This window comes from Lonchura striata, chromosome 2 (assembly GCF_046129695.1).
Source record: "Lonchura striata isolate bLonStr1 chromosome 2, bLonStr1.mat, whole genome shotgun sequence".
NCBI lineage: Eukaryota > Metazoa > Chordata > Aves > Passeriformes > Estrildidae > Lonchura > Lonchura striata.
The window spans coordinates 116,361,808-116,383,940 of NC_134604.1; the positions used below are offsets into that span (position 1 = coordinate 116,361,808).

The 22,133-nt window shown below is 45.7% G+C and overlaps 2 protein-coding genes across 7 annotated transcripts in view; one reads left to right on the forward strand and one right to left on the reverse strand.

Annotated features, from left to right (window-relative positions):
* Positions 1-224: 224 nt before the first annotated feature.
* On the reverse strand, positions 225-14,551 carry CRYZL1 (crystallin zeta like 1). Of its 6 annotated transcripts, none has more exons than XM_021538744.3 (15): positions 14,342-14,551; positions 13,667-13,731; positions 12,898-12,969; positions 11,966-12,043; positions 11,419-11,491; positions 10,871-10,915; positions 9,744-9,812; positions 8,534-8,667; positions 7,696-7,807; positions 4,913-4,933; positions 3,956-4,054; positions 2,823-2,944; positions 2,494-2,599; positions 1,049-1,094; positions 225-651 (listed from the first exon to the last, which is right to left on the reverse strand). In XM_021538744.3, exons 3-15 carry the CDS (start codon positions 12,961-12,963, stop codon positions 552-554), a joined length of 1,071 nt encoding a protein of 356 aa, XP_021394419.1. In that variant the 5' UTR covers positions 12,964-12,969; positions 13,667-13,731; positions 14,342-14,551; the 3' UTR covers positions 225-551. The 6 variants fall into 6 exon arrangements, with proteins under 6 accessions (XP_021394419.1, XP_021394417.1, XP_077637845.1 ...); XM_021538742.2 differs by lacking the exon at positions 14,342-14,551 and adding an exon at positions 14,141-14,250; XM_077781719.1 differs by lacking the exon at positions 14,342-14,551 and adding an exon at positions 14,082-14,207.
* Positions 14,552-14,804: 253 nt separating this feature from the next.
* ITSN1 (intersectin 1) overlaps positions 14,805-22,133 on the forward strand; it is a 106,673-nt gene continuing 99,344 nt past the window's right edge. Inside the window, 1 exon segment of the mRNA XM_021538736.3 lies at positions 14,805-14,917. The gene's annotated coding sequence lies outside the window, so the exon portion shown is untranslated.

A 22,133-nucleotide genomic window follows, 5' to 3' on the forward strand; every position in this document is an offset into this window, starting at 1 on the left:
TTACCAGGTTTGTTGCCTTAGTGCTGAAATGAAGGGAAAAAGCTGGGGGAAACTCCTGCTGTCAGCACATCCTTCCCATCTGGCACCCTTGCCAACCTCTATAGTTTTGCCTGTCCTTCAACTAAATAACAATTTTATATGTGGATTAAGATCTTTAAGTGTAGCACTCAGTCACAGTCCACTCAAAAGCAAAAGGTAACTATAAAGGTAACTACTGGTAGGGGTTGGAGACAAAAGATAATAAAAAGATCTTTAATTTCTTAGAGTTGGAAACCAACAATGACCAAGTTTGCCTGTAAATGTTTCTGACATTTTTAACTGTGGTAGGGCTGACAAGATTTTTATGTCAAGGTTGTTTCTTTAGAAGCTGCTGATGGGAACATTCTGCTCAAGGGAACTTAAAAACTCTGAAGTCATGGAAGTTTCAGAGACCATTTGAGCTGAGGTACAAAGAATGTTTAAATTCTGTTTGCTGCCTGCAAGTGTACACTGATTTACTCCACAAATACATTTCTTTATCTTCTCCAGGCTGAGAAATCAGAAGCTGTGTGTCAGAACTGGATGACTTGTCTCTTTCTTGCTTGATTCTTCTGAACTATTTCCATAGAAACTTTGGCTTCATACAATGGGATCGGTTCATCCAGCTGAGGCCTGAAATGAAACAGTAAAAAGTGCTGGTGAGCACACTCAGGCCACCAGAAATATCACAGGACACACTTTACTTTCACTGTGTCAACCTCCCTCCTCAAACAAAGTAAAAGTTTTATGGCTTTGCTCCAGTGCACAGAAAAAGGGAAAAGCCCCAAAAGCAAACAGGAGCCACAAGTGAATGAAGAGATCCTTCCTGCAGGGGAAAAAGAGGGTGGTGGGGAGGGTTCTGTTCAACAGCAGCTGTTATCCTGCTTTAAGGGAAGGGATCTTCCATTCCCACCTTATTATGGGACTCTTCCTATCTTCTGAAACACTGCTCAGGAGTGTTAGTGCTGGCAAGAGTTTTCTACTTCTAATGTTGAATTAAAAACCCCACAAAAATCTCCACATCTCTCACCTGAAAATTCTATTTGATAATTTCTCCATGATATCTTCCAGGATGGGTATCCAAGAGGACTGTTAAGGAACAATAGAGCTGGAGAGAAATCTCTTTACAATCACATTTCCTGGCCACAGCCCTGTACTGATACAAACTCATCAAGATCAAGGGAAAATTAAAATGAGCCTCAGTTCCAGGCTTTCAATCAGATTTTTGCACTTGTTTCTATATCAGAAACCTCCTTTCCTGAGATAGGATCCATAAATGAAATATGGGATATTTCAATTATTTCAATATGAAAATCTTCCATATTTCCATATGAAATACAAGCGTAGCCTGCACCAGAACATCAATCAATCATTAATCAATGGCATTTTTTGTGCAGGATGAAGAGAACAGATTTTGGAATTAGGTAGCTGTTGTGACTGTTCATACAGGCACCTGATAAAAAGCCCAAATGAAGCTGGGAACACAGCAGAGGCTGGAAATTCTTGGAGCACACTGCCATGTGAGGGGTCTGTGAGTTAATGACCACCAGCCAAGCCAGCACAACACATGGGGCTGTATTCAGTCTTTGTTTGAAACTCAAATAACAAGGTTCATCCTTCATTTTAAGGGCAATCTACTTGAAGCTCGATTTCTTTTAAAAAGTGATCAATCTGTGATTTCTTCAGATGACAGTAATGCCAGATGCTCCAGAATTTCACAAGATACATAAGTTCCTAAAGCCAAAAGCACCCACACCTTCCAGAGCTGAAAATGTCCTGCCCAGGGAGCTCAGTCCAGCTGCATCAGCCCAAATGTAGGAGTTATTCCTTTTCCTCTTTCCAACCCACATTTTCCCTCCATAAATTGCAGGTACAAAATAAATCAGTACATTTTCTGTACATAATATTTCTGCACATTGCAAATAAAGGAAAAGTTAGGAAGCCAAAACACTTCCACTCTTGCAGTGAACATAAGTGCATTAAGTTTACAAGTGATGCATCTAATGTCCAAAAGCACAACAACCAAAAAAAAATCCAAAACGTTAATTTCATACAATAAAAACATATAGAATCAAATCTTCAATTAATTGGATCAATAATGAACCAAAATACTGCATTTTTTTCTCCCAGAATGGGTGTTTTGCAGCACTGCTTTTACTGAAGCTTGTAGAGACATTTTCAAGGTCAGGTTGGACACTGGGGCTGGAGCAGCCTGGGACAGTGGGAGGTGTCCCTGCCAGGACAGGGGTGGCACTGGATGAACTTTAATGTCCTTGCCACCAAACCAGCTGGGATTCCACAATGTATTTCAAAGGAATGCAGAGAATACATTAAAACCTGAGTGTCTTTTACATGTTATCTCCACCTTTCAGTGGGGTTGCAGCACTGAGCAGAGGAGAACCTCTCAGTGGGATTTCCCAGTTGTATTTTCACTCCTTTGAGCAGTGAGAATTCCACAGGGCCACCAAAGGATATTGAGATACTTCCCCTGCTGCACATTGGACAAGTTCCAGATCTCATCGTTCAGGAAGGACACTGTGGCTCCCTTAAGGAACAAGGAATGGCTGTCTGGAGGATCCAGCTGAAGCACATTGGAGAAAAATGTTATTCGGTTACGTTTTCCCATACACAAATAAAGGTAAAATGGTTATTTCACAGAGATGGCTAAACCAAACAAAAAACACTCCTTGCCCACTTTCAAAAGAGAGGAAACTAGCAACAGTGACAGGTTGAAACAACATCTTTATGTGTCTGTATCTCGATTTTCTGTGGGACAAACCAATCCCTGCCACAGGCATCTTTACCTGCAGGTTCCTTTCTGTCGTTATCCAGTGTCCCCCGACCCCAAGCAGAGTGATGATGTCGTGCTTGTGAGGCAGCAGCTGGCATTTGGAGGCTGGTTCATCTTCAGCATTGTATAACCTCACTGGGGAGGGACAATAAATTCCTCTGAGCTCAGGAGAAAATGTGGAAAATTCAATATGTATTTATTTCCACACCTTTCAGTGGAACTCTAAGGTTCTCGGTTGTTTCAGCTACAAATCATTGAAAAACTCTGAATTTATTATTTTACTTATATGCTGAGTATTTTAGATACTTTACTCAGAATAATGTTTTATATTAGCTCTGAAGTTACTATTCAGAACAATATTTTGTTTATATTCATATTCATAATACTATATAGCAACAATATAGACTGTAATACAGCCTGTATTATATAGTATATAACATAATAGTATATCTTACACATAATATTGTCTATTATACATAATATAGTATATATAAGATATAATATATATAATATATATAATATATAATAATATATATTATATAACATAATGCATAATGTATACAGCACCATATATAACTATAAATTAGTTTATTATATATGATAGTATATATAATATATAATTTAAATTTATAAATTATATATCTAGATAGTATTATATATTTAGATATAAATATATATCTAGTATAGTAGTATATCTAGATAGTATATCTAGATATATATCTAGTATATCTAGATAGTATAATATATTTAGATACTATTATATATAAATATATATCAGCAGTGTGTTATACAATATATAACCATAGTAATATATATAATATGTGGTATAATAATATGTAATAATATTTAGTTTACGTAACTCTGAATAGTAACTGAGGTTACTATGTTATTACATATTATAGTAGAGTATATGAGTTTTCACCTATTAGCGTTGGTTTCCGATAGAGGTTAATCAGGGTTAATTTCTGTATTCAAGCAAGGCAGCATAACCAACGATGTCCCAGCTCTGCTCTTTAGAGGCATTTTTGAATTCCAGTTTCAAACAGGAAGATTTCAGCCCCTTTCAGCACTGGCTGGGAGCAGTGGGTGACAGAGGAGCCCTGCGGGACAGGGAATGCCCTTCCAAGGAGGAGGATGCTCCCGTACCTCCGGCATCCAGGACGATGTCCACGCCCAGCCCGCCCGTCTCCTCCAGGCAGCTCTCGGCCACGTCAATCTTGCCGTGGGACACGTCGATCACTCGGGCTGCCAGAGCAGGACAGCAGCAAAAACCACTTCAGATCCACAGAAATGGGGTTTAGGTGCTCAAACTGAGAACTCGGGTCCTGGGCAGCACACGCAGGTTCTGCTCTCTGCAGGTGCCACAAACGGGTTTGCAGCTACGCCCAAAAAACCTGGCACAGCTTTTTATTTTTTTCATTTTCAACACAGTGCAAAATCAGCACAAAAAGTATAAATGCAGAAATTAATTCATGAGTTTGTTGGCCCAAAAGGATAAAATGGGGCACTCTAAGGTTAGAAATCCTTCTCTAAATTCATTCTTTGCTATTCTGTCCAAGCCCTGGCTCCCTTAACATTAATTAAATGTTTAGATGAAGGAATTTACATCTGCTCTTGAAATATTGCTGAACTGAAAGCCACCAACACATTTTCCTGTCCTGGCATCTATGATGCCCTGTTTATGGTTGGCTATAAAGATGAAGCACAGAATCAGGAATGAGAGAATCCTAGAATGGTTTGGGTTGGCAGGGACACCTCCCACTGTCCCAGGCTGCTCCAAGCCCAGTGTCCAACCTGGCCCTGGGCACTGCCAGGGATCCAGGGCAGCCTCAGCTGCTCTGGGAATTCCATCCCAGCCCTGCCCACCCTGCCAGGGAACAATTCCCAATTCCCAATCTCCCATCCATCCCTGCTCTCTTTCAGGTAAAAGCCATTTTTAATATTATAGCAATAACCCAGAGAAGGAGCAGCCACAGGTTTTCTTTCATCATTATGAGGCAGAACAAACATTTATAAATTAAACAGGCCAAAGACTTCACAGCAAAATGAGAACTGAAAGAACATCAAACAGATTTGGAGGCCTGAGCTCTGATCTGCACTTACCCACCAAAGGCTGCCGGACTCCTGGAATGTGATCCCAGCACAGGGAGGGAAGGAAGGAGGGAGGGAAGAAAAAATACAAGGAGGTGGTCATTAAGGATATTAACAAATCATCAATAAATACCTTGGGTTTGGTTCTTTTAGTCCCTTTAAACCCCCAATCTAATAATAGGATGCATTCAAATCCCAAGTAATTTTCTCTTTTTTTTTCACTGATGTAAAATGATTTCACTGGAGAGACCACACAGCCATAATTTACTAAAGATGGGATAATAATTAATTATTAATGATAGTCACATTCCCTATATGCAAATAAGCCCCCATAATATCCTTTTCTTCTTCGTTTCCTTCAGTCAAGAAGTTAAAATGTTTTTCTTACCAGGCAATTTGACATGGTATTATTTTTTCTGGAAATAATTTCACTTTTTGAAAATAATTCTGGATTCACAGACTTAAAGCCTCATAATCCAAAAAAAAAAAAAAGGCCAGAGTTCTACCAGTTTGCCTATTTTCTGATTTCTGTATAGCAAAAATGTCCAGTTTTGTTCCTTAACTCAGTACAATAGCTCAAACAGTACTTATCAAAATCCTACTCAACTTCCTTCCTAAAAAATGAAGGAAACATTCTCAGCACTGTGGAAAGTCCAAGCAACAAACTGTAATATAACCTTCCATAACCCTTTGTCATTTATATATTTCTCATAAAATACTGGTAAATGAGTTCAGCTTCTTCTGCTGTGACTTGCACAAAGTAACATTTTTCTGACTGGGCAAGCTCCAGTTTCTCTCCTCCTCCACTGCTGGGAGGCACAGACACACCAGGATTCCCCAGCCTGTTCCCAGAGTTTGCTCTGGGGGGCTCTTGCAGAGGCATCCCTTGAGAGCTCAGTGTTGGTGGCACAGAATAAAACCTCACAAAGCAAACTAAAAGAAAAGCAGGAGGTGCCCCTGGAGCAGAGGAAAGATCTGTATATGTACAGATACTTTTCCTTGGGTTCTCTAACAGAAACTCATCCCATTGTTTATGGAATATTCTGTCTCCAGCCTGAAACACAGGCATTAAAATGTCAACATTTGTTAAAATCCCCTCCTTCATTCTATTATAATTTTTACTCCAGAGATTACTTAAGACAAAAAAAAAACCATCCTGTTGGCAAAAAAAGACAAATTCTGAAACATTACCAGGAACTTCTACTTCTGGAATCACATTAATTAACAAACAAATTAGAAAGTCTCAACACTTTTAAAAGATTTTTGCTTTTGCACTCCAACAGTTTCTCTCTTTAATGCTGTACCCAGATTCTATTTCTTTATTTGAAATAAAGTTGCAGTTATCATTTTTGCCCCTCAGCCATTCCAGGAAGCAGCTTGGTATGTTCAACAATGATAACACAAACTGCTGCTCACTGAAAACTGCCAAAAACTAACCGAAAGCCCACTGAATAAGCACAAAATTGAAAATTCTCCACCCACACACACAAGAAGGCACTTAGAGCTTGGCTTACTTAGGATCTGTTTGACATTAACATTTAAAGAACTTAAAATGCTGTAAAAAGTAACTTAGGACTGTGAGAATAAAATTGCTAAATCCTTTCCCAGCTCATAAATTTTTCATATAATTAGCAAAATATACCCATAAAATGTTACAAAAGGAAGTTTTAGGTCTTCTGTATTTCCTCTTTGCCCTATAACAGCTGGAGCAATAAGGCTCTGCATAGCAACAGCAGTCCCAAAAATCTTCCAGTTCTGATGTCTGTCATGACTGCTAGTGCAGTAAAATAAACATAAACATAGAGACAGTAAAAAAGGCTGATAAATCTGGAAAAAATAGGGGGTTTTTGGGTCAAATTGCAGAAAAAAAAGCATTTCTATCAAGCTCCAGAGAAACAGTCTGGCAGGTGCTGCAGTGGCAGCCCTGGGGTGCTCTGGTGGGTGCAGCTGTAACCACACAGATGGGGCTGCACCAGGCTCTCCCCAAAGGCATTGTACAGCTGCTGTTCTGTCATTCCAGTGAACGACAACAAAAATCATACTCTGAAAAATAAACCTGGCAATCACACTGCAGCACTTGGTATTTGCAGGAGGAAGTAGCAGGCACCAGTTTTAACCTTTTGCTGCAATCCAGCCAGATTAAAACTGTCAGAATAAAGGAATATTCCACTTTCCTCCACAAAACACCATCGAAATTTTGGTCAGAAAAGATTCCAGTAGCTCCTACACAGAGTATATTCTCGTGTTATTTTCAGAGGGGAAAAAACCCCAAACTTGAAGTATCAAAGAGAAGTCAGGGAAGAATGCAAGTGCTGTGTGTGAGGCCAAGCTCCTTTGGAAAGCAGGAGAATGCAGAGCCTGTGCATGTGCAGCTCCAGCTGTGGCACTACCTGACACTGGACTGAACACTTGTAGGAGTAATCTGAGGCTGCTGAGTGTCAGGTGTGTGAGCTCTGGCACACACTGGGGTAGTGGAGAGTCAGCAATCCTTCCTTCCACAGCAGCAATTTCATCACATGGAAAGATTTCCTGAGCACTTAGGCCAAAAGCCAGCACTCAGCACTACTGGGAAGTACTGCCAGTCATTACAACTGAAATGGAGAACAAAAATGCCATTAAGTACACCTAAACCAGAAATTAAATACCTGTGGAGCACAGAACAAACCTGAAAACTATTTTATTAAACTATTCATCAATTTGTATTTCATTTTTACAGAAGTCTCTAGACCTGACAGAAAAAAAATATTTTGAGACATTCTTTAGGCCAAACTTCAGCACTGAAGGATAAAACTCACCCCCAGCAGGTCTGAGCCTCTCCAGGTACTGCTTGTCCTCCAGGCTGTGGGCAGTGGAGATGACTTTGGCCCCTCTGTGTTGGGCCAACTGAATTGCGATGGTACCAAATGGCTGAGAAGGGAAAATTAATTAATTCCTGATTAATTATTAATTAATTCCTTCATTTATTTACACCAACAATTTGATCTTGTTTAAGAACAATTATATTGTAAAGGCCAGTCAGGAGAGTACCCAGAAATGAACTTACTGCTGCAAAAAACCCACAGCTGAACCAAGAATTGAATATTCACAGAACTGCTTCTGTCTTAAGTGAGGCCAACACAACTCTTCAGTGAATGAACTTTTAGTCAGTAAATGGTTTTTATCTTCAACAAAATAGCTCAGATTCTACTTTAATTACCACAGTCACCTTCACTGCAGTTGGAACTCAGAGTTTATAGGGAAAAAAGCTCCAAGGAAAAAGCCATGTTTATATTACAGAACCTTGGCTGAGGGAACCCCACATCTTCATTAGCACTAAGAACTGCAAGATTCAAATCAAATTATTTACATCCAAGAAAAGGTAAAAAGCAGAGGTGGGAGAGAACTAAAAAATCAGGCATTTTCCTGCAGTTATCCCTGAGGACTCAGGGCAAAACTGTGTTACTGTAGGACACCAGAACACCCTCCCTCTCCGCCCCCACACTCCAGGCAGGACAATATTCCTGGTCAGGTCGTCACCTGGGAAAGCCCTGCCTGCAAACCCATGGAACCATGCTGGGCACTGCCAGCACTCCCAGAAATGCAGGGGCTGTGTGCTAAGGGACAATCTGTGACCACTGCCCAGCTGCTACTCACACTTGCTCCATCCAGGACGAGGACACTTGTGCCAGGGGACACCTGGGCCAGGTAGTGCAGGGCTGTGTATGCACGGAGCCCGTCCCGGACCGTGCCGGCAGCCTCTGCCCAACAGACCTTCTCTGGCTTGTGAACTGAGGGGACAGACACCAAACACACCAACAAACACACCAAAGAGATGGTAAAAACCCCAGCAATTCCCTGGGGTTTATTTAGCACGACCTGTCCCAGTGAGTCAGGAAGGCTCCACCTGCAAACAGGTCAACACCACTGACTCCTTTTCCCTCTTGTATTAAGAAGCCATGGAGAGGATATTTTGCCATATTTTACACAATTCAATTAGGGATTCAGTGTTGATAGAACCAAGTTTAAGGGAGCCACCTCATAACTATCAGCTGGAATTCATGGCCAGTCACAGAAATAACACAATCCAAATATAGATTTTTAGAATCTCAGGGTGGTTTGCGTTGGAAGGATTTCAAAGCCCATGCAATGCCACCCCTGCCATGACAGGGACACCTTCCACTGTCCCAGGCTGCTCCAAGCCCTGTCCACCCTGGCCCTGGACATTTCCAGGGATGGGGCAGCCACACTTTCCTTGGGAAGAACAAATTTTGAACAAAAGAATAGCTTGTTCAAGGTAACAAACTGTTGGAAGAAGAACAGGACTCCCACATTTAGTATCCTACTCATTAAAGTAATCTATGCCCAGAAAGTGAAAACTGGAAGCTCACAATAATTGAAAACAATGTTTCAATACTAGGCTTTGCCTCACCCTCCTCCCTGAAAATTTCAGTCTCCTTGTTTCACCCCATCTGTTAGGCTGGTCCCAAGTGATATTTCTGGACTGAGTCAGATGGAAGAAGAAAGCAAATTTCTCCCCATTAAATTTTTGACAGGTTAGGAAAAAGTATAACAACAATGAAGCAACAAAATGGGAAGCTAGAAGGGAAATAAAAGGAAAAGGAAAAAAACAGGGTCAGCTCATTTGGTTTAGGCCATCATGAACTGTGAAATGGTGACAGCAAAGAAAAAGCCCTTGAGTGCACAGAGTGTTCAAACTTCTGTGATTTAGTGGGGAATTTTGGAATGTTGGAATGTAAGGAGTGTGCCCAGAGCTCCAAGGTAATGGGCTCCCTTTTAGAAAAGCTAAAACAAAGTCTACAGATACAGTAAAAATTATTGTTATCAAACTGTATAATCTACAAACCCAAATAATGCTCGTGGACCAGGATAACTTCACAGACACCAGACTCCTCAGAATCCAGGGGCAGAATTCCTGAAAAGAAAAGGAACACAGACCTTGAATTTCACAAAAGCAATCATTCCAACCAAAGCACTCTCCCAAGGAATTCCCTGGTCCTGTTTGGGTTCAGTCCCCTCTTGGCAGGTTTAGGACAGGTAAGAGACCTTGGCCAGGTCCCAGCCTGGGGTGTTCTGGGGCATGAGGCAGTTCCAGAGGTGCTTCTACAGCATTTTGGGATGGAGGGAGAAAGAATGGGGACACCACAGAGTGCTGTGGAAGCAGAGGATGAACACACAAGAATGTGGAAGAATTAAAAAGCAGGAATAGGAAAAATGGCAGTGCAGGAAAAACAAACTACCCAGGGAAGGCAGAGAAAGCAAAAGCAGAGTAAGCAGGAAAAAACCCTCCATCCTGGTTATAACTGAGCTTTTAACCTTCACTGGCCACAGAATCTCCTGAACAGGAGGTTCTGGTACCTGCTCCAACTCCTGAATTAACATCCCCTCTATCCCATGGAAAACCATTCTCTTCCCTCTCCCCTACAAATCTCACATTCTATTTAAAACAAAGGTCTTTGCCTTGTAAATTTAGCTGCTGTGTCCAGTCTTTCACAGCTCTCATTAAAAATGTGCTTGTGCACACCTGGAGCTGTCTCCAGGCTTTCTCCAGGGAATAACCAGTCTCCAGGAGCAGCCCAGAGCAGGTTTTGTGCAATGAGGGAATAATGCAAGGACCACAGTGCCCAAACACACACTCTCCCCCATCACTCTCCACTCTGTCCTACTTTCAGTCCTCCTCTAATCCCTTCATTCAGCACACAAAATATAAACATGTGGAACAGAATGGCTCTAAGAAATAACTCCTCTCTCCTAAGGCATTATTCACAATTTGGTGGTTAATACAACATCATATTTCAAATCCTAAGGGAACATTCTTAGAACACAATTCCCATTTATAAGTTTATTCCTTTGACAGCAGTTTAATTTCGAAAATATATGGTCAATTTAGCTTTACCAATTATGCTAACCTCAGTCATTCATTATAAAAAGATGACTATTGGTGTCAGTTGAGGCAAACAGGCATTAACTTACCCACCACTTCATCATCTGGCTGGAAAAAGGTCACCTTGCTTCCAACTCACCATGGAGAGGTGAAAAGAAGGAAAGAAGATATTTTTATATATTTATAATATTTATATATATTGTATATTACACATTATATATGATATATAATCTATTATATATTATATGAATATAATATTTATAGTTTTTATAATGTTTATAGCAGAAATGGGATGAATGGGATGTGCATTTGGAAGCCCTGGTTATCACTAGCTCACAAAACTAAAAATACATATTTCTTGTGAAAAAACCCACACTTCCATTGGTGTTCACACATGCCAAGCCCAAAAGTTGAATTCCCAGGCTCTGGCACCTCAGCCACGAGGAGCTCCACGCAGGAATACACAGGTGGTGCCTGAGAGCCAGGCTGGCCATGCCACCTCAGGGGTGACACCAGCACTGGGACAGCAACCAAGGGAGCAAAGAGCTCCTGCTCCTGAAGTGCCCTGCCCAAAGAGAGCTCTTTGTCCTAGGGAAATCCCTGCTCCCTCCCTCCCTGGGCACTGACACTCACTCACCTTCCAGCACAACTCCTGAAATTTCTCGCCCAACAGGCACAAGTTCCTTCTTCAGTTTGATTTCTGACAGGAGCTAAATGAAAACAATGCTGACAGCATTCTTGCTAAAGCTCTGTGTTTATAAATGTATTACCACCTTACAGTGTTACATCATCACAGGAAGCTTGGGCCATTACCAAAATGTTATCCAGGGGAAGAAAGTGCACACATTCCTCAGGCAGTATTAAACCATGGCACTGAATTCTGTGTTTAAATTTAGAAACGTATTAAAAAATAAAAGCAGGGAGTTATTAACAGCCAAGCCAGCCTGTGACTTAGAGTCAGATGAAGATAAAAGGGATTTAGTGCAAGAGATCTCACAGCTGACAACTGATCTGTCTCCATGAATTAGGAATGCCATTCCAGATGTTTTTTAATCAGAGCTGTGCAAGAAGCCCAGCCCAGTCCTGTGCCCACTGCCAGCAGCAAAGGCACAGCTCAGCTTGTGCCAGTCACCAGCCAAGGGCACCACAGACACCCCCAGCTCTGCACAACACCAAGCAAATACCTTTGTATCCACCCTGCTCAGAGCACAGGCTCTGACCTGCACCTTCACATCGTGGTCACTGCTGGCAGGAAGGTTCTCCTAGGACAGATTTACAGGTGCTGGGTTAGACACTGGATGTGCCCCCAGGAGCTTCTCCAGCTCCTGAAAGCACTTCTCCACTTCTTAGACTGTTTTGTAAGGAAAACATGCAGGTTTTTTCAGTGAAAAGGGGTTTACAACACCATTCTGAGTACATCTCCAACATTATTATTATTATTATTATTATTATTATTATTATTATTGCCATCATCATCATCATCATCACCATTAGCATTACATTATTATATTATGGTATTATTATATCATTATTATTGCAAACTGGTCACTAGGCCTTACTTATTATTATTATGTTACTATATTATGATATTATTATTGCAAACTGACCACTAGACCTTACTAAACCTCATCAGCCACTGATGTTATTTTTCTGTTGAGGTTTTTTTTTCACTTTACCTGAGGCACAAATCCTGACAAACCCACTGAGACCAACATTCAAGTCCTAAATGAAATCCAAACGATGTCAAATACCAACCCCAGTAAGAACTGGTGTTCTTACCCCAAACCTGATAGATTCCTCAAGTTTTCTTTCTATTTTTTCAGGGACTAGAAAATTCAGCCAGGAAATGTGGATCCAGGGTTCATTTTTCATGCCTGCAAAGCCTGATTGCAAAGTCTGGACACCAAAACTGCAGAGCACTGGTCTTGGCAAGTGCTGCCTGATGACAAAATGCACCTCCCCTGCTTTCCTTCCCCTTCCCTCTGTGTGTGTCAGGATCCTGCCAGTCCTTTCCCAAGCCTGCACAAGATTTCTGTGCCTCAATTCCCCTGTGGCACCCAGCCAAACTCTCCTGTCCCACTGCCTGATGGACAGAGCTGCTCTGGAGGGAACTCACTCTTTCCTGGAGCACAAATGTCATTTCCTCTCCAGGAGAATTCTGCTGACCATACAGGGCCTTCATAGTGACCTGAAAAACACAGCAACCAAACTGTGACATCTGCAGTGGCTGTGGGCAAACAAGGCACTAAAGCCCTGCTAAATTAAATTAAATTAAATTAATTAAACCACTCTGTAAGAATCACAAGCACTGTTTGCAGGCAATTTGAGGCTTTGTGATATGGAAGCTCTAAGCCAGATCAGCAGGTTTAGTAGCCCATAACAGAGAAAATCCACAGGACTGAGAATCACAGAATCATGGAATGGTTTGGATTGGGAGGGACCCAAAATCCCACCAATTCCCACCCCTGCCATGGCAGGGACACCTCCCACTGTGCCAGGCTGCTCCAGCCCCAGTGTCCAACCTGGCTCTGGGCACTGCCAGGGATCCAGGGGCAGCCCCAGCTGCTCTGGGAATTCCATCCCAGCCCTGCCCACCCTGCCAGGGAACAATTCCCAATTCCCAATCTCCCATCCAGCCCTGCCCTGTGGCAGTAGGAGCCATTCCCTGGCTCCTGTCCCTCCATCCTTGTCCCCAGTCCCTCTGCAGCTCTCCTGGAGCCCCTCAGGTCCCGAGGCAGGTGCAGCAGGAAAGGCCCTGCAGGAGCCAGGATTTACTGACCTGCCCCGGGCAGCTCAGGGGCTCTTTGCCACCCACCACACAATTCACACAGGGCACTGCACAGGGAATACAGGGAACTCCTGTGCAGGAATACAGCGAAACGTACGTGTGACTTCACCAAAAATCACCACTCGGGTTTCCAGCTCCTCTCCCGACTCGTCCTCAACGAACCTTTAGAAAGGGAAAAAAAACAAAAAACAACCAAACAGTAAAATCGAGTTAGCAAGGAAAAAGGAAAGCAAGGGGTAGAGAGGCAGGAAATCACGGGACCATTACTGCAGCTCGAACCCCTGAGGGACCACCCGAGACCCTCACCCTGCCAGCCCCGGGGAGCTCTCAGGGGCTCGGAGCGATCCCGGCCCGCACCGAGAGGCTCCCACAGCGAACCCGGCCCGCACCGAGAGGCTCCCACAGCCCCGGGGAGCCCTCAGGGGCTCGGAGTGAACCCGGCCCGCACCGAGAGGCTCCCACAGCGATCCCGGCCCGCACCAAGAGGCTCCCACAGCGAACCCGGCCCGCACCGAGAGGCTCCCCCAGCCCCGGGGAGCCCTCAGGGGCTCGGTGCGAACCCGGCCCGCACCGAGAGGCTCCCACAGCCTCGGGGAGCCCTCAGGGGCTCCGGCTCCGCGGGACTCCCGAGCACCGCGACGCGCCCGCGGTTGCCATGACACCCCTTCACTTCCGCCTCGGCCTCAGGCACCGCCCCACCCGCCCTGCAACCAATCATAGTCCCCGGCTGCACCGTGAGCGCTCGCGATTGGTCATGATGGCCGCCATTTACCGTTAAAGCCAAGACGCGATTGGTCTGCGCGGATGTCACTCATTCAATAAGGCGAAGAGGGAGGCTGCGCCCGGTGCGACCTCAGGGACATGGCCGGGGGGAGGGAGAAGACGCTGCCTGCGATTGCCTCAGGAATTAGGTCCGTATGTACAGTGCAGGCCCCTCATCGCCCCCCGAGCGCTGACCCCTCAGCCTGGCATCGCCGTGATTGGTCAGGGAGGCGGGGTCCTACCGCTGTTCCGGCCTCTGATTGGTGCAGCGCCCCGCTCGTCATGCAGGAGGCGGGCCGAAGCCGCGCGTCAGAGAGGGGCTGTCAGAGCGCTGATTGGCTGGAGGGGGCGGGGCTCTGCCTCACTTCCAGTCTCTGATTGGTGAAACGCCATGTCAATCACGCGGGGGCCGCGTCCGCGCGTCAGTACGGCGGCCGCGAGGGGCTCCTCCCCGCTCCCCTCAGACGGGGCGAGGGCGGCGATGGCGCGTCCGGCGGCGGCGGCTGCGGGCGCCGCTCCGGCCGCTCCGGCCCCTCGGTGCCCTGGCCGCGGCCGGGGCTGTGAGTAGGGCCCGCACAGACATGAGGTATGGCCCGGCGGGACGGGGGGCAGCGGGGGGGCGAGCGGCGGGCGCTCAGCCCAGGCCGGCGCGGGGGCAGCGCCGCCTCAGCCCCTCACGGTGCCCGGGCGGTGCCACGGCCGCGTCCCGCTGCTGGCCGCGCTCGGCAGCCGCGGCGGGTGATGCTGCGCCCCTTGCCGGGCCGGCTGCCTGGCTGCGAGGGGAGCGTGCGGCGGCACCGCGGCGATCCCGAGGATCCAAGGTAAACCAGCCCGGCCCCGCTGCCGCCCGGGGAGGAGCAGAGCCCTCCGCCGGGAATGCCAGCCCCTGCGAACGCCGTCCCTCACGGCTCGGCGAAGGGCACCGGGGGAAACGGGGAATGTTGTCGGGGTGTCAGGGAAGGATGCGGTGCTGTCCCTGTGTGTGCCCCTGCCTCGGGTGAGCAGGCAAGGTTGTGGATGATATTCCCTCTGGGTATCTTTTGTTCTGCTTCAGCTGCTGCTTTATTTGGGGTGAAACGCGGGGTTTGCTTGTAGAAAATATTTTTTGTGAATTACAGCCCCGTTAAGGGAAAACGCTTCCACGGCTCATCAGAGAGAATTGTTTAGTAAGGCATTCCAGGTGGGATAGCATAGCCCTCGTTAAAACAAGTCCTCCTCTACCTCTTCCCACTACTCAGTTCCAAAGTGCTTTTTGTTTGGAGCTTATATGGCAGTAGATATTTAAGGCAATAGCTGTGCATATTAACTGAATACATATTGGAGCCAAGGTCTGAATGGATTCATTTTCTTAAATCAAAAAGCCAAATGGTATTTTGGGTGTTGATGGCTCTGCAGAGTGTTCCTTCACGCCGTCTTTCCTTCTTGCTTTTACCTTTTGTTGTACTCACCTGTAACTTCCCTTGCTGAATATGACCTGGTGATGTTCTCATGCAGGAGACTTCCTTAGGACCTGAGGAGCAGCTGGAGCTGGCCCAGGAGGGATTTAGGGTGGATTTTAGGGAAAGGCTCTTCCCCAGAGGTGCTGGCACTGCCCAGGGAATGGGCACAGCCCCGAGGCTGCCAGAGCTCCAGGAGCCTTTGGCCAGCGCTGCCAGGGATGCCCAGGCTGGGGTTGGTGGGGTCTGGGCAGGGCAGGGCTGGCACTGGGGGATCCCTGTGGGTCCCTTCAGCTCAGGACATACCAAATTCTTATCTCTCTGTTAAAATTTCCCCCCAGAGCCCTGTGTGAGGCGTGGGAGGAGGAGTCTTGCCTGCCTGCATGCCCGTGCCCAGCTGCAGCGGGGGTACCTGCCTGTGGGGGTGAGCAGGTGTCACAGGTAGAGAATCCAGCTGCGTTTTCTGCTCCCTGGGAGCTCGGGGCTGTAAATGCCAGCAGGCTGAGGCAGCCAGGCTGCTTGCTCAGCCCCGGGGTGCCCTGCCTTGTGTTGGCAGCCTGACAGGGGCTGTGTTTCGTGCAGACAAGCGTTTCCAAACAGTTTCTGCAGTGTCTGAGGCGCAGGCTTCCCCCGAGCTGAGTGGGCTGCACCCTGCACTTGCTGCTTCACAGACCACACTCCATTCTCTCAGCTCCTGTGTTCCCTCTCTGGTGTCCCACTGCCTTTCATTCCACAGAAGATCCTTTGTGGAGTAGCTGTCTGTGCTTGATATTTTTCCATTATGTCCTGGTTCCTAGATCAAGTAAGAATTGGGGTCTCAGAGCCATGACCTGCAGTGCCTGTTGGCTCTCTCACTGCTGTGAGGCCTTTCCTTAATGCCTCTAATCCTGCAATTAGGATAGATTTGGATTCAGGAAGGAATGTGAATCTAGCAGTGAAATATTTCTGACTTGTGACGTTGGATAGCGTTTTATGGTGTGTCTTTGTGCTGTAATCAGGGATTGTAATTTTAGCTTTTAGCAGGATAACACCAGGGAAAAGAGGAGTAGAAGAATAAAGAAAAAGAAGTTAAGGAAAATACAGGCAGTCGGTTGAGGAATGGGGAAATCCGTGGGGTGGAAGTTTTCTGTAAGAAACCTTTCCCTAGCAGGGTGGGCAGGGCTGGGATGGAACACCCAGAGCAGCTGGGGCTGCCCTGGATCCCTGGCAGTGCCCAAGGGCAGGTTGGACACTGGGGCTGGAGCAGCCTGGCACAGTGGGAGGTGTCCCTGCCGTGTCAGGAGTAGCACTGGATGGGCTGTGAGGTCCCTCCCAACCCAAACCAGTTGGGATTCTGGGATCAGGAGTTCCCAGCCACAAACATTTCCCTGTGCTGTGTGCAGTAGCAGAGCAGGATGAACCATCAGCAGGTTGGTTTGGTGGGGCACCTCTCAGCTGGGGTGTCTCAGAGTTGACCTGCTTGGAACCCAGGAGATGTGAAGGGTATTGGTTTCTTTTTACCATTAAATAACCCAAGGGCTGCCCCAGCTGCTGCTGCGTGCTGGGAGCTTTGAGTGCTCGTTGCTCTTGTGTTGGACACAGCTGCTGAACTTGGGCTGCCCCCTCCACAGCAACTCGGTTTTGTTTTTACTTGCCAAGCATGAAATTGAGGGGGGGGCAGGGAGTGTGAACAATCAGAAATGGGCTCCAGGCTGAGATCTGGTGATGAATGACTTGTGCACAGGAAAACTCACTGAGAGGTGCTAAAACCTCAGTGGGATCTGTGGCACAAGGAGTTAGCCTCTTTTAAGAGTGCACTTTTTACTTGATTACACTGGTTATTTTTGGCTGGCATTGTCTCTGTAGGATTTTAATTGCAGATGGAAGGATTTAAAACAGTATTGCCCTCATCCAACAAACATAAGCTGTGAGGTTTGGGTCTGATGGAGGTGTCTGGTGCATCCACCTGTCTGGAATGAATCTCTCTGGAGCTCTGTGTGTGGCAGGGCTGGAGGTGGACAGGTTCCTGACAGAGAAATTCCAGCTTTAGCTGCAGGAAAGCACTAATTGCTGATAGTAATTAGAAACTAATCTCTCCTATGTGAATAGGGATAGAACAAGTCTGACCCCTCGAGGATCAGCTTCTTGACAAGAATAGAAAATTTCTATTTAATAGAAATTAAACAATTTTGAGTGGGAAGGAGTGAAGAGAGGTATCCTTGGGCATTCTCAGGAAAAAAGGTTATTCTGTTTTTGCTGCAAAAGGTGCATTTTTACAGCATTCCCTTCATTGCAATCAGTGAAAACAGAAAATTTGACTGACATAGTACATCCATGGTTTGGTTTTCTCATATCGAACTTGCATGTGTTGGATATTATATTTTACTTTTTCATGTGTTGTTTTTAAGGTAATCAAATTAATTCATTTTAGCATCCAAATGGACATATTTTCTCTGTGAACTCTGCTTTTCAATGAGTTGCGTGGTATAAGCTGAGTCTGAAATTGTGAAATAATCACTAATTTCCCTGCACTGTCCCTCGTAGCTATTTGTGCCCACAGTTGTGAGGGCTGACCTCTCCATCCTATGAGTTTGTAAGAGCAAGGTTTTGTGGGATGGCAGTCCTGGAAAATCAAGGTCCTGCTGGTATATTCCATATTACAGGTAAATATATTGCTACTAATAGTGTGGATTAGCAAATCCTTATGACACTATTAAAACAATTCCAGTGCAGACACGTTGTCTCAAAAATTCAGGTTTTCCTTTGTGTTTTGGCCCTTCAGATTTCCATGGGGTTCTCTCCCTCGGTATCTTTGAAGGATCTAGACCTGGGCATGACTAATTAGCTGTAAATGACTGGACAGGGGTTTAGCTTTGCAGTGCTCCACAGAAATGCACAGTTTATAAGAAATAGATATTAATGCACAAATAATACAAAATGCACAGAACACCTGGATTTAAACCTGTGATTCCTGAAGGAAGGTTCCTGTGGAGCCACCTGGGATGGTTGGCAGCTCTCAACACAACTCAGAATGAACCTGCTCTGGAGCACATGGGTTTCTGTGCTTCCACACAGAACTGCAAATATTTACTGCATTTAAATATTCCTGTGAAATAATCCAAACTGCCAGAGGGCAGGGCTGGATGGGAGATTGAGAATTGTTCCCTGGCAGGGTGGGCAGGGCTGAGATGGAATTCCCAGAGCACTGTGGCTGCCCCTGGATCCCTGGCAGTGCCCAAGGCCAGGCTGGAGCAGCCTGGGACAGTGGAAGGTGTCCCTGGAGTGGCAGGGGTGGATGGGATGGGCTTTGAGGTCCCTCCCAGCCCAACCCACCCTGTGTTAGAATCCCACCTGCAGGGAGTGGCAGTCCAGCTTTTCCAGCCTCCCTCTGGGGTCCAGCAGATGCAGAGGGTGCCCATGGCAGAGCTGCTTTGGGGAAACAAAAACTTTTAGTCTTTCCTGACAGCACCTCTGGGTCTCTCTGTTTGAGCCCTTCGAAGCAGTGTATGAGAGAAATGTTTAAATGATGTCTGGTTTTGTGTTTGCAAAAGAGCCCCCACCCATCTCGGGGGGAAGGAGAAGAGGCCTCTCTTGTTTGCAGCCTGATGCTCCTCCTGCCAAGCACACACGGACTTCTTGTTCCTTGCCCTCCCAGCTGAACTGTGGAGGGGAGATCCAACCTTGGCTGCTGGGCAGGGAATTCAGCTGTGGCTGTGCAGCCTGAACAGCCTCAGCTGCCCAGCTAGCTGAGCCTGGGGAAAGGCAGCTGCACATTCAGCTTCCAGAGGTCAGGGTGAGTTTGGGAGGGCTCTCTCCATGGCAATCTTTATACTGTGGTACAATTTAACACCTCTGCTTGTGTGTTGGGAACTTGCTGCTTGTATCTTAAGTGTTCACAAGACTGATGTGAAAACTGAAGACACGATTGAGCCAATTTTGTGTTAATCACAAATGAAACACAGAACTATGTTAATCATCTCTTTATGGTGATAAAGCCTTTTATTTTAACTTCAAAAATACCTTTTTACATTTATATTACAATTTCAGATTCCCAAACACCAGGCTGTGGGATGGCCTGTGAACTGCAAGGTGCAATATTTAATAGTTTTTGAGTAAGCTTTGCACATGGCCTTCATGTTGTGTGGGGATTTCTGTGCTTTTGGTGAGGAGGTGCAGCCAGGAGCTCAGTTACCCAGTGCAAATTCTAATGACTTCATAAATCTTCAGGGTATTTTGGGGAAGTGCAGTTAATTCTTACAGAAAATCATAAGAGCTGACAGCTTGAGAGCTGTGTTTTGTAATAAAATGCCAGTAATCTGGTCATGTACCAAATGGGGTGATGTAATCATTGAATTTCTTCAGCAAAAATCCTGACATTTTCCTTTGAGTCACATGTGAGCCCCAGCTGGATGAACTCGGCTCTCTGGAGCTCTCAGACAGACAGGCTCCTGTGTAGGGTTGCTGCTTGGCTGTTTTGCATGGACATTTGGTGTAATTCAATTTTTTAGAGGCAGTTCTCTGCCCTGCACCTTTGCTGCAGCTGCTGCCTGTGCCTGTGGTTGCTTTCCCTGCCTGCAGCCATCTCCATTCTTACCTGTTCTTTTCTCCCTTTTGTCCTGCATCTGTATTTCTTCTTTTAATGGTCTCTTGAGTTTCAGCATTATCTGAAGGCTGGCAGGTGTTCTCTCCCTCTTACCCTTTGTATTTTTATGTTCATGGGTTTTCTTCTGTTGGGGATTGTAAGGGCCAATCCCAACCAGGAAAAGCTTTGTAACTGGAACTGGGTTGTAGAGAGATCTGAAATACTTTAAAAAATTTTCTTCCTTGTTAGCACCTCTATTCTTCTGTGTGGGCTTGAATTGCAAACAACAGAATAAGCATCAAAGAGAAGAGGGCAGATTTTTTTGTTGGAATAAAGTAGTGTGGCATCAAGTTACTGTAGGTGTTCAGGGAAGTACTAAATTTAAAAGCAGACATGTAACAAGGTTTTCCCCTGTTCTTTTCCAACTGCTCCTTTTTTATTTCTTTTTTTTTAAGTTCTGGTTTGTAAAATTTCTATTCAGAGGAAGAGTTCAAAGCATATAAGTGTTAAAATATGTTTTCATGTGAGGTCATCTATGCTTAAATTCATGGCAGGACATGGTGGATTTTTGAAGTGTCTAAGGACAAAGTTTGGAAACAGCCATTATCCAGCTTGGAAACTTCTGCATGTTCTGCTGTTCTGTTCTCAAACCACACTAATATAATGTGCTTTTTAAAGAACAGTCAGCAACCTGCTATTTAGCACAATGCATGGATTTTAAGAAATGTGACTGAAATCTAGTTTTTGTGGATATTTGCTGCTGAGAAATGAGGTTGCTTCGAGGAAATGTTGTCAAACACTGCTGACATGGCCAGGGGAGGAAGGCAAATGCAGTTCTTTCTTTGGGTGGTGTAGCACTGGATGCTCTGGGGGTATTACTGCTCAGCTCCAGCTGGCTGTGCCCAGCAGTCTCTGGCTCCATTGGGATCAGGGGGTCTCTCAGGGCTGGGAATTCCTGTGGGCCCAGAGCCCTTCAGGTGGCTTTGGTGGGACCAAAGAGCACGTTGGGCTCCTGACGAGGAGGTCCTCAATTGACGTGGGGCTGAACCAGATGGATCCTCCCGTTTGGTGCTTCCTGATCTCTGACCCCAACCTGCTGAGCTGACAGGAAGCTGAGGCCTTATCCACGCTCAGAATGTGCTTCCTTATCACAGCTGTTATCAGAGTGTTCCGAATGGAGCTGGAGCTTGTGCAGCATTTTCACTTTACCAGCTCTGTGCTTTTTAGGTTGTTTAGTCATCGTTTTGCAGAGTCAGAAGTGAAGGATGACCCGTAAATCCCAGAGCTCTGCGCGGTGACTGGAAAGCTCTTGTGACACAGGAATAGGAAGTTCTCCAGCTGCAGTCTGGCAGGATTGTTTAGCATGGATTGTTTGGTGCTGCTCTTTCAACACAGCATCTAAATCTGAGGGCATTGCTTCGAACTCGTGCTGTCTGCAGATGCTGCAAGCAGAACAATTTTGCTTTGTGAGGCGGGAAAAAGCTGCATCCTTTAGAGTCAAGTGCTCTCAACGTTATTCTGAGCTGCTGACAAATGCTATTGTATGGCTCAAAAAATCACTTTATCTGTATTAACTACTGGCAATATTTAACCCAAAGAGTTTCAGAACTTAAAACCAAACCCCTGAGTGCCTCTCCTGTCCCCCCAGCTCTCTGTGAACATGTGATGCTCATTCCTATTCTCTCTGGTGAGCAGGAACACCCCCAGGGAGCAGCTGGAGCTGGGCCAGGAAGGATTTAGGTTGGATTTTAGGGAAAGGCTCTTTCCCAGAGGTGCTGGCACTGCCCAGGCTGCCCTGGCAATGG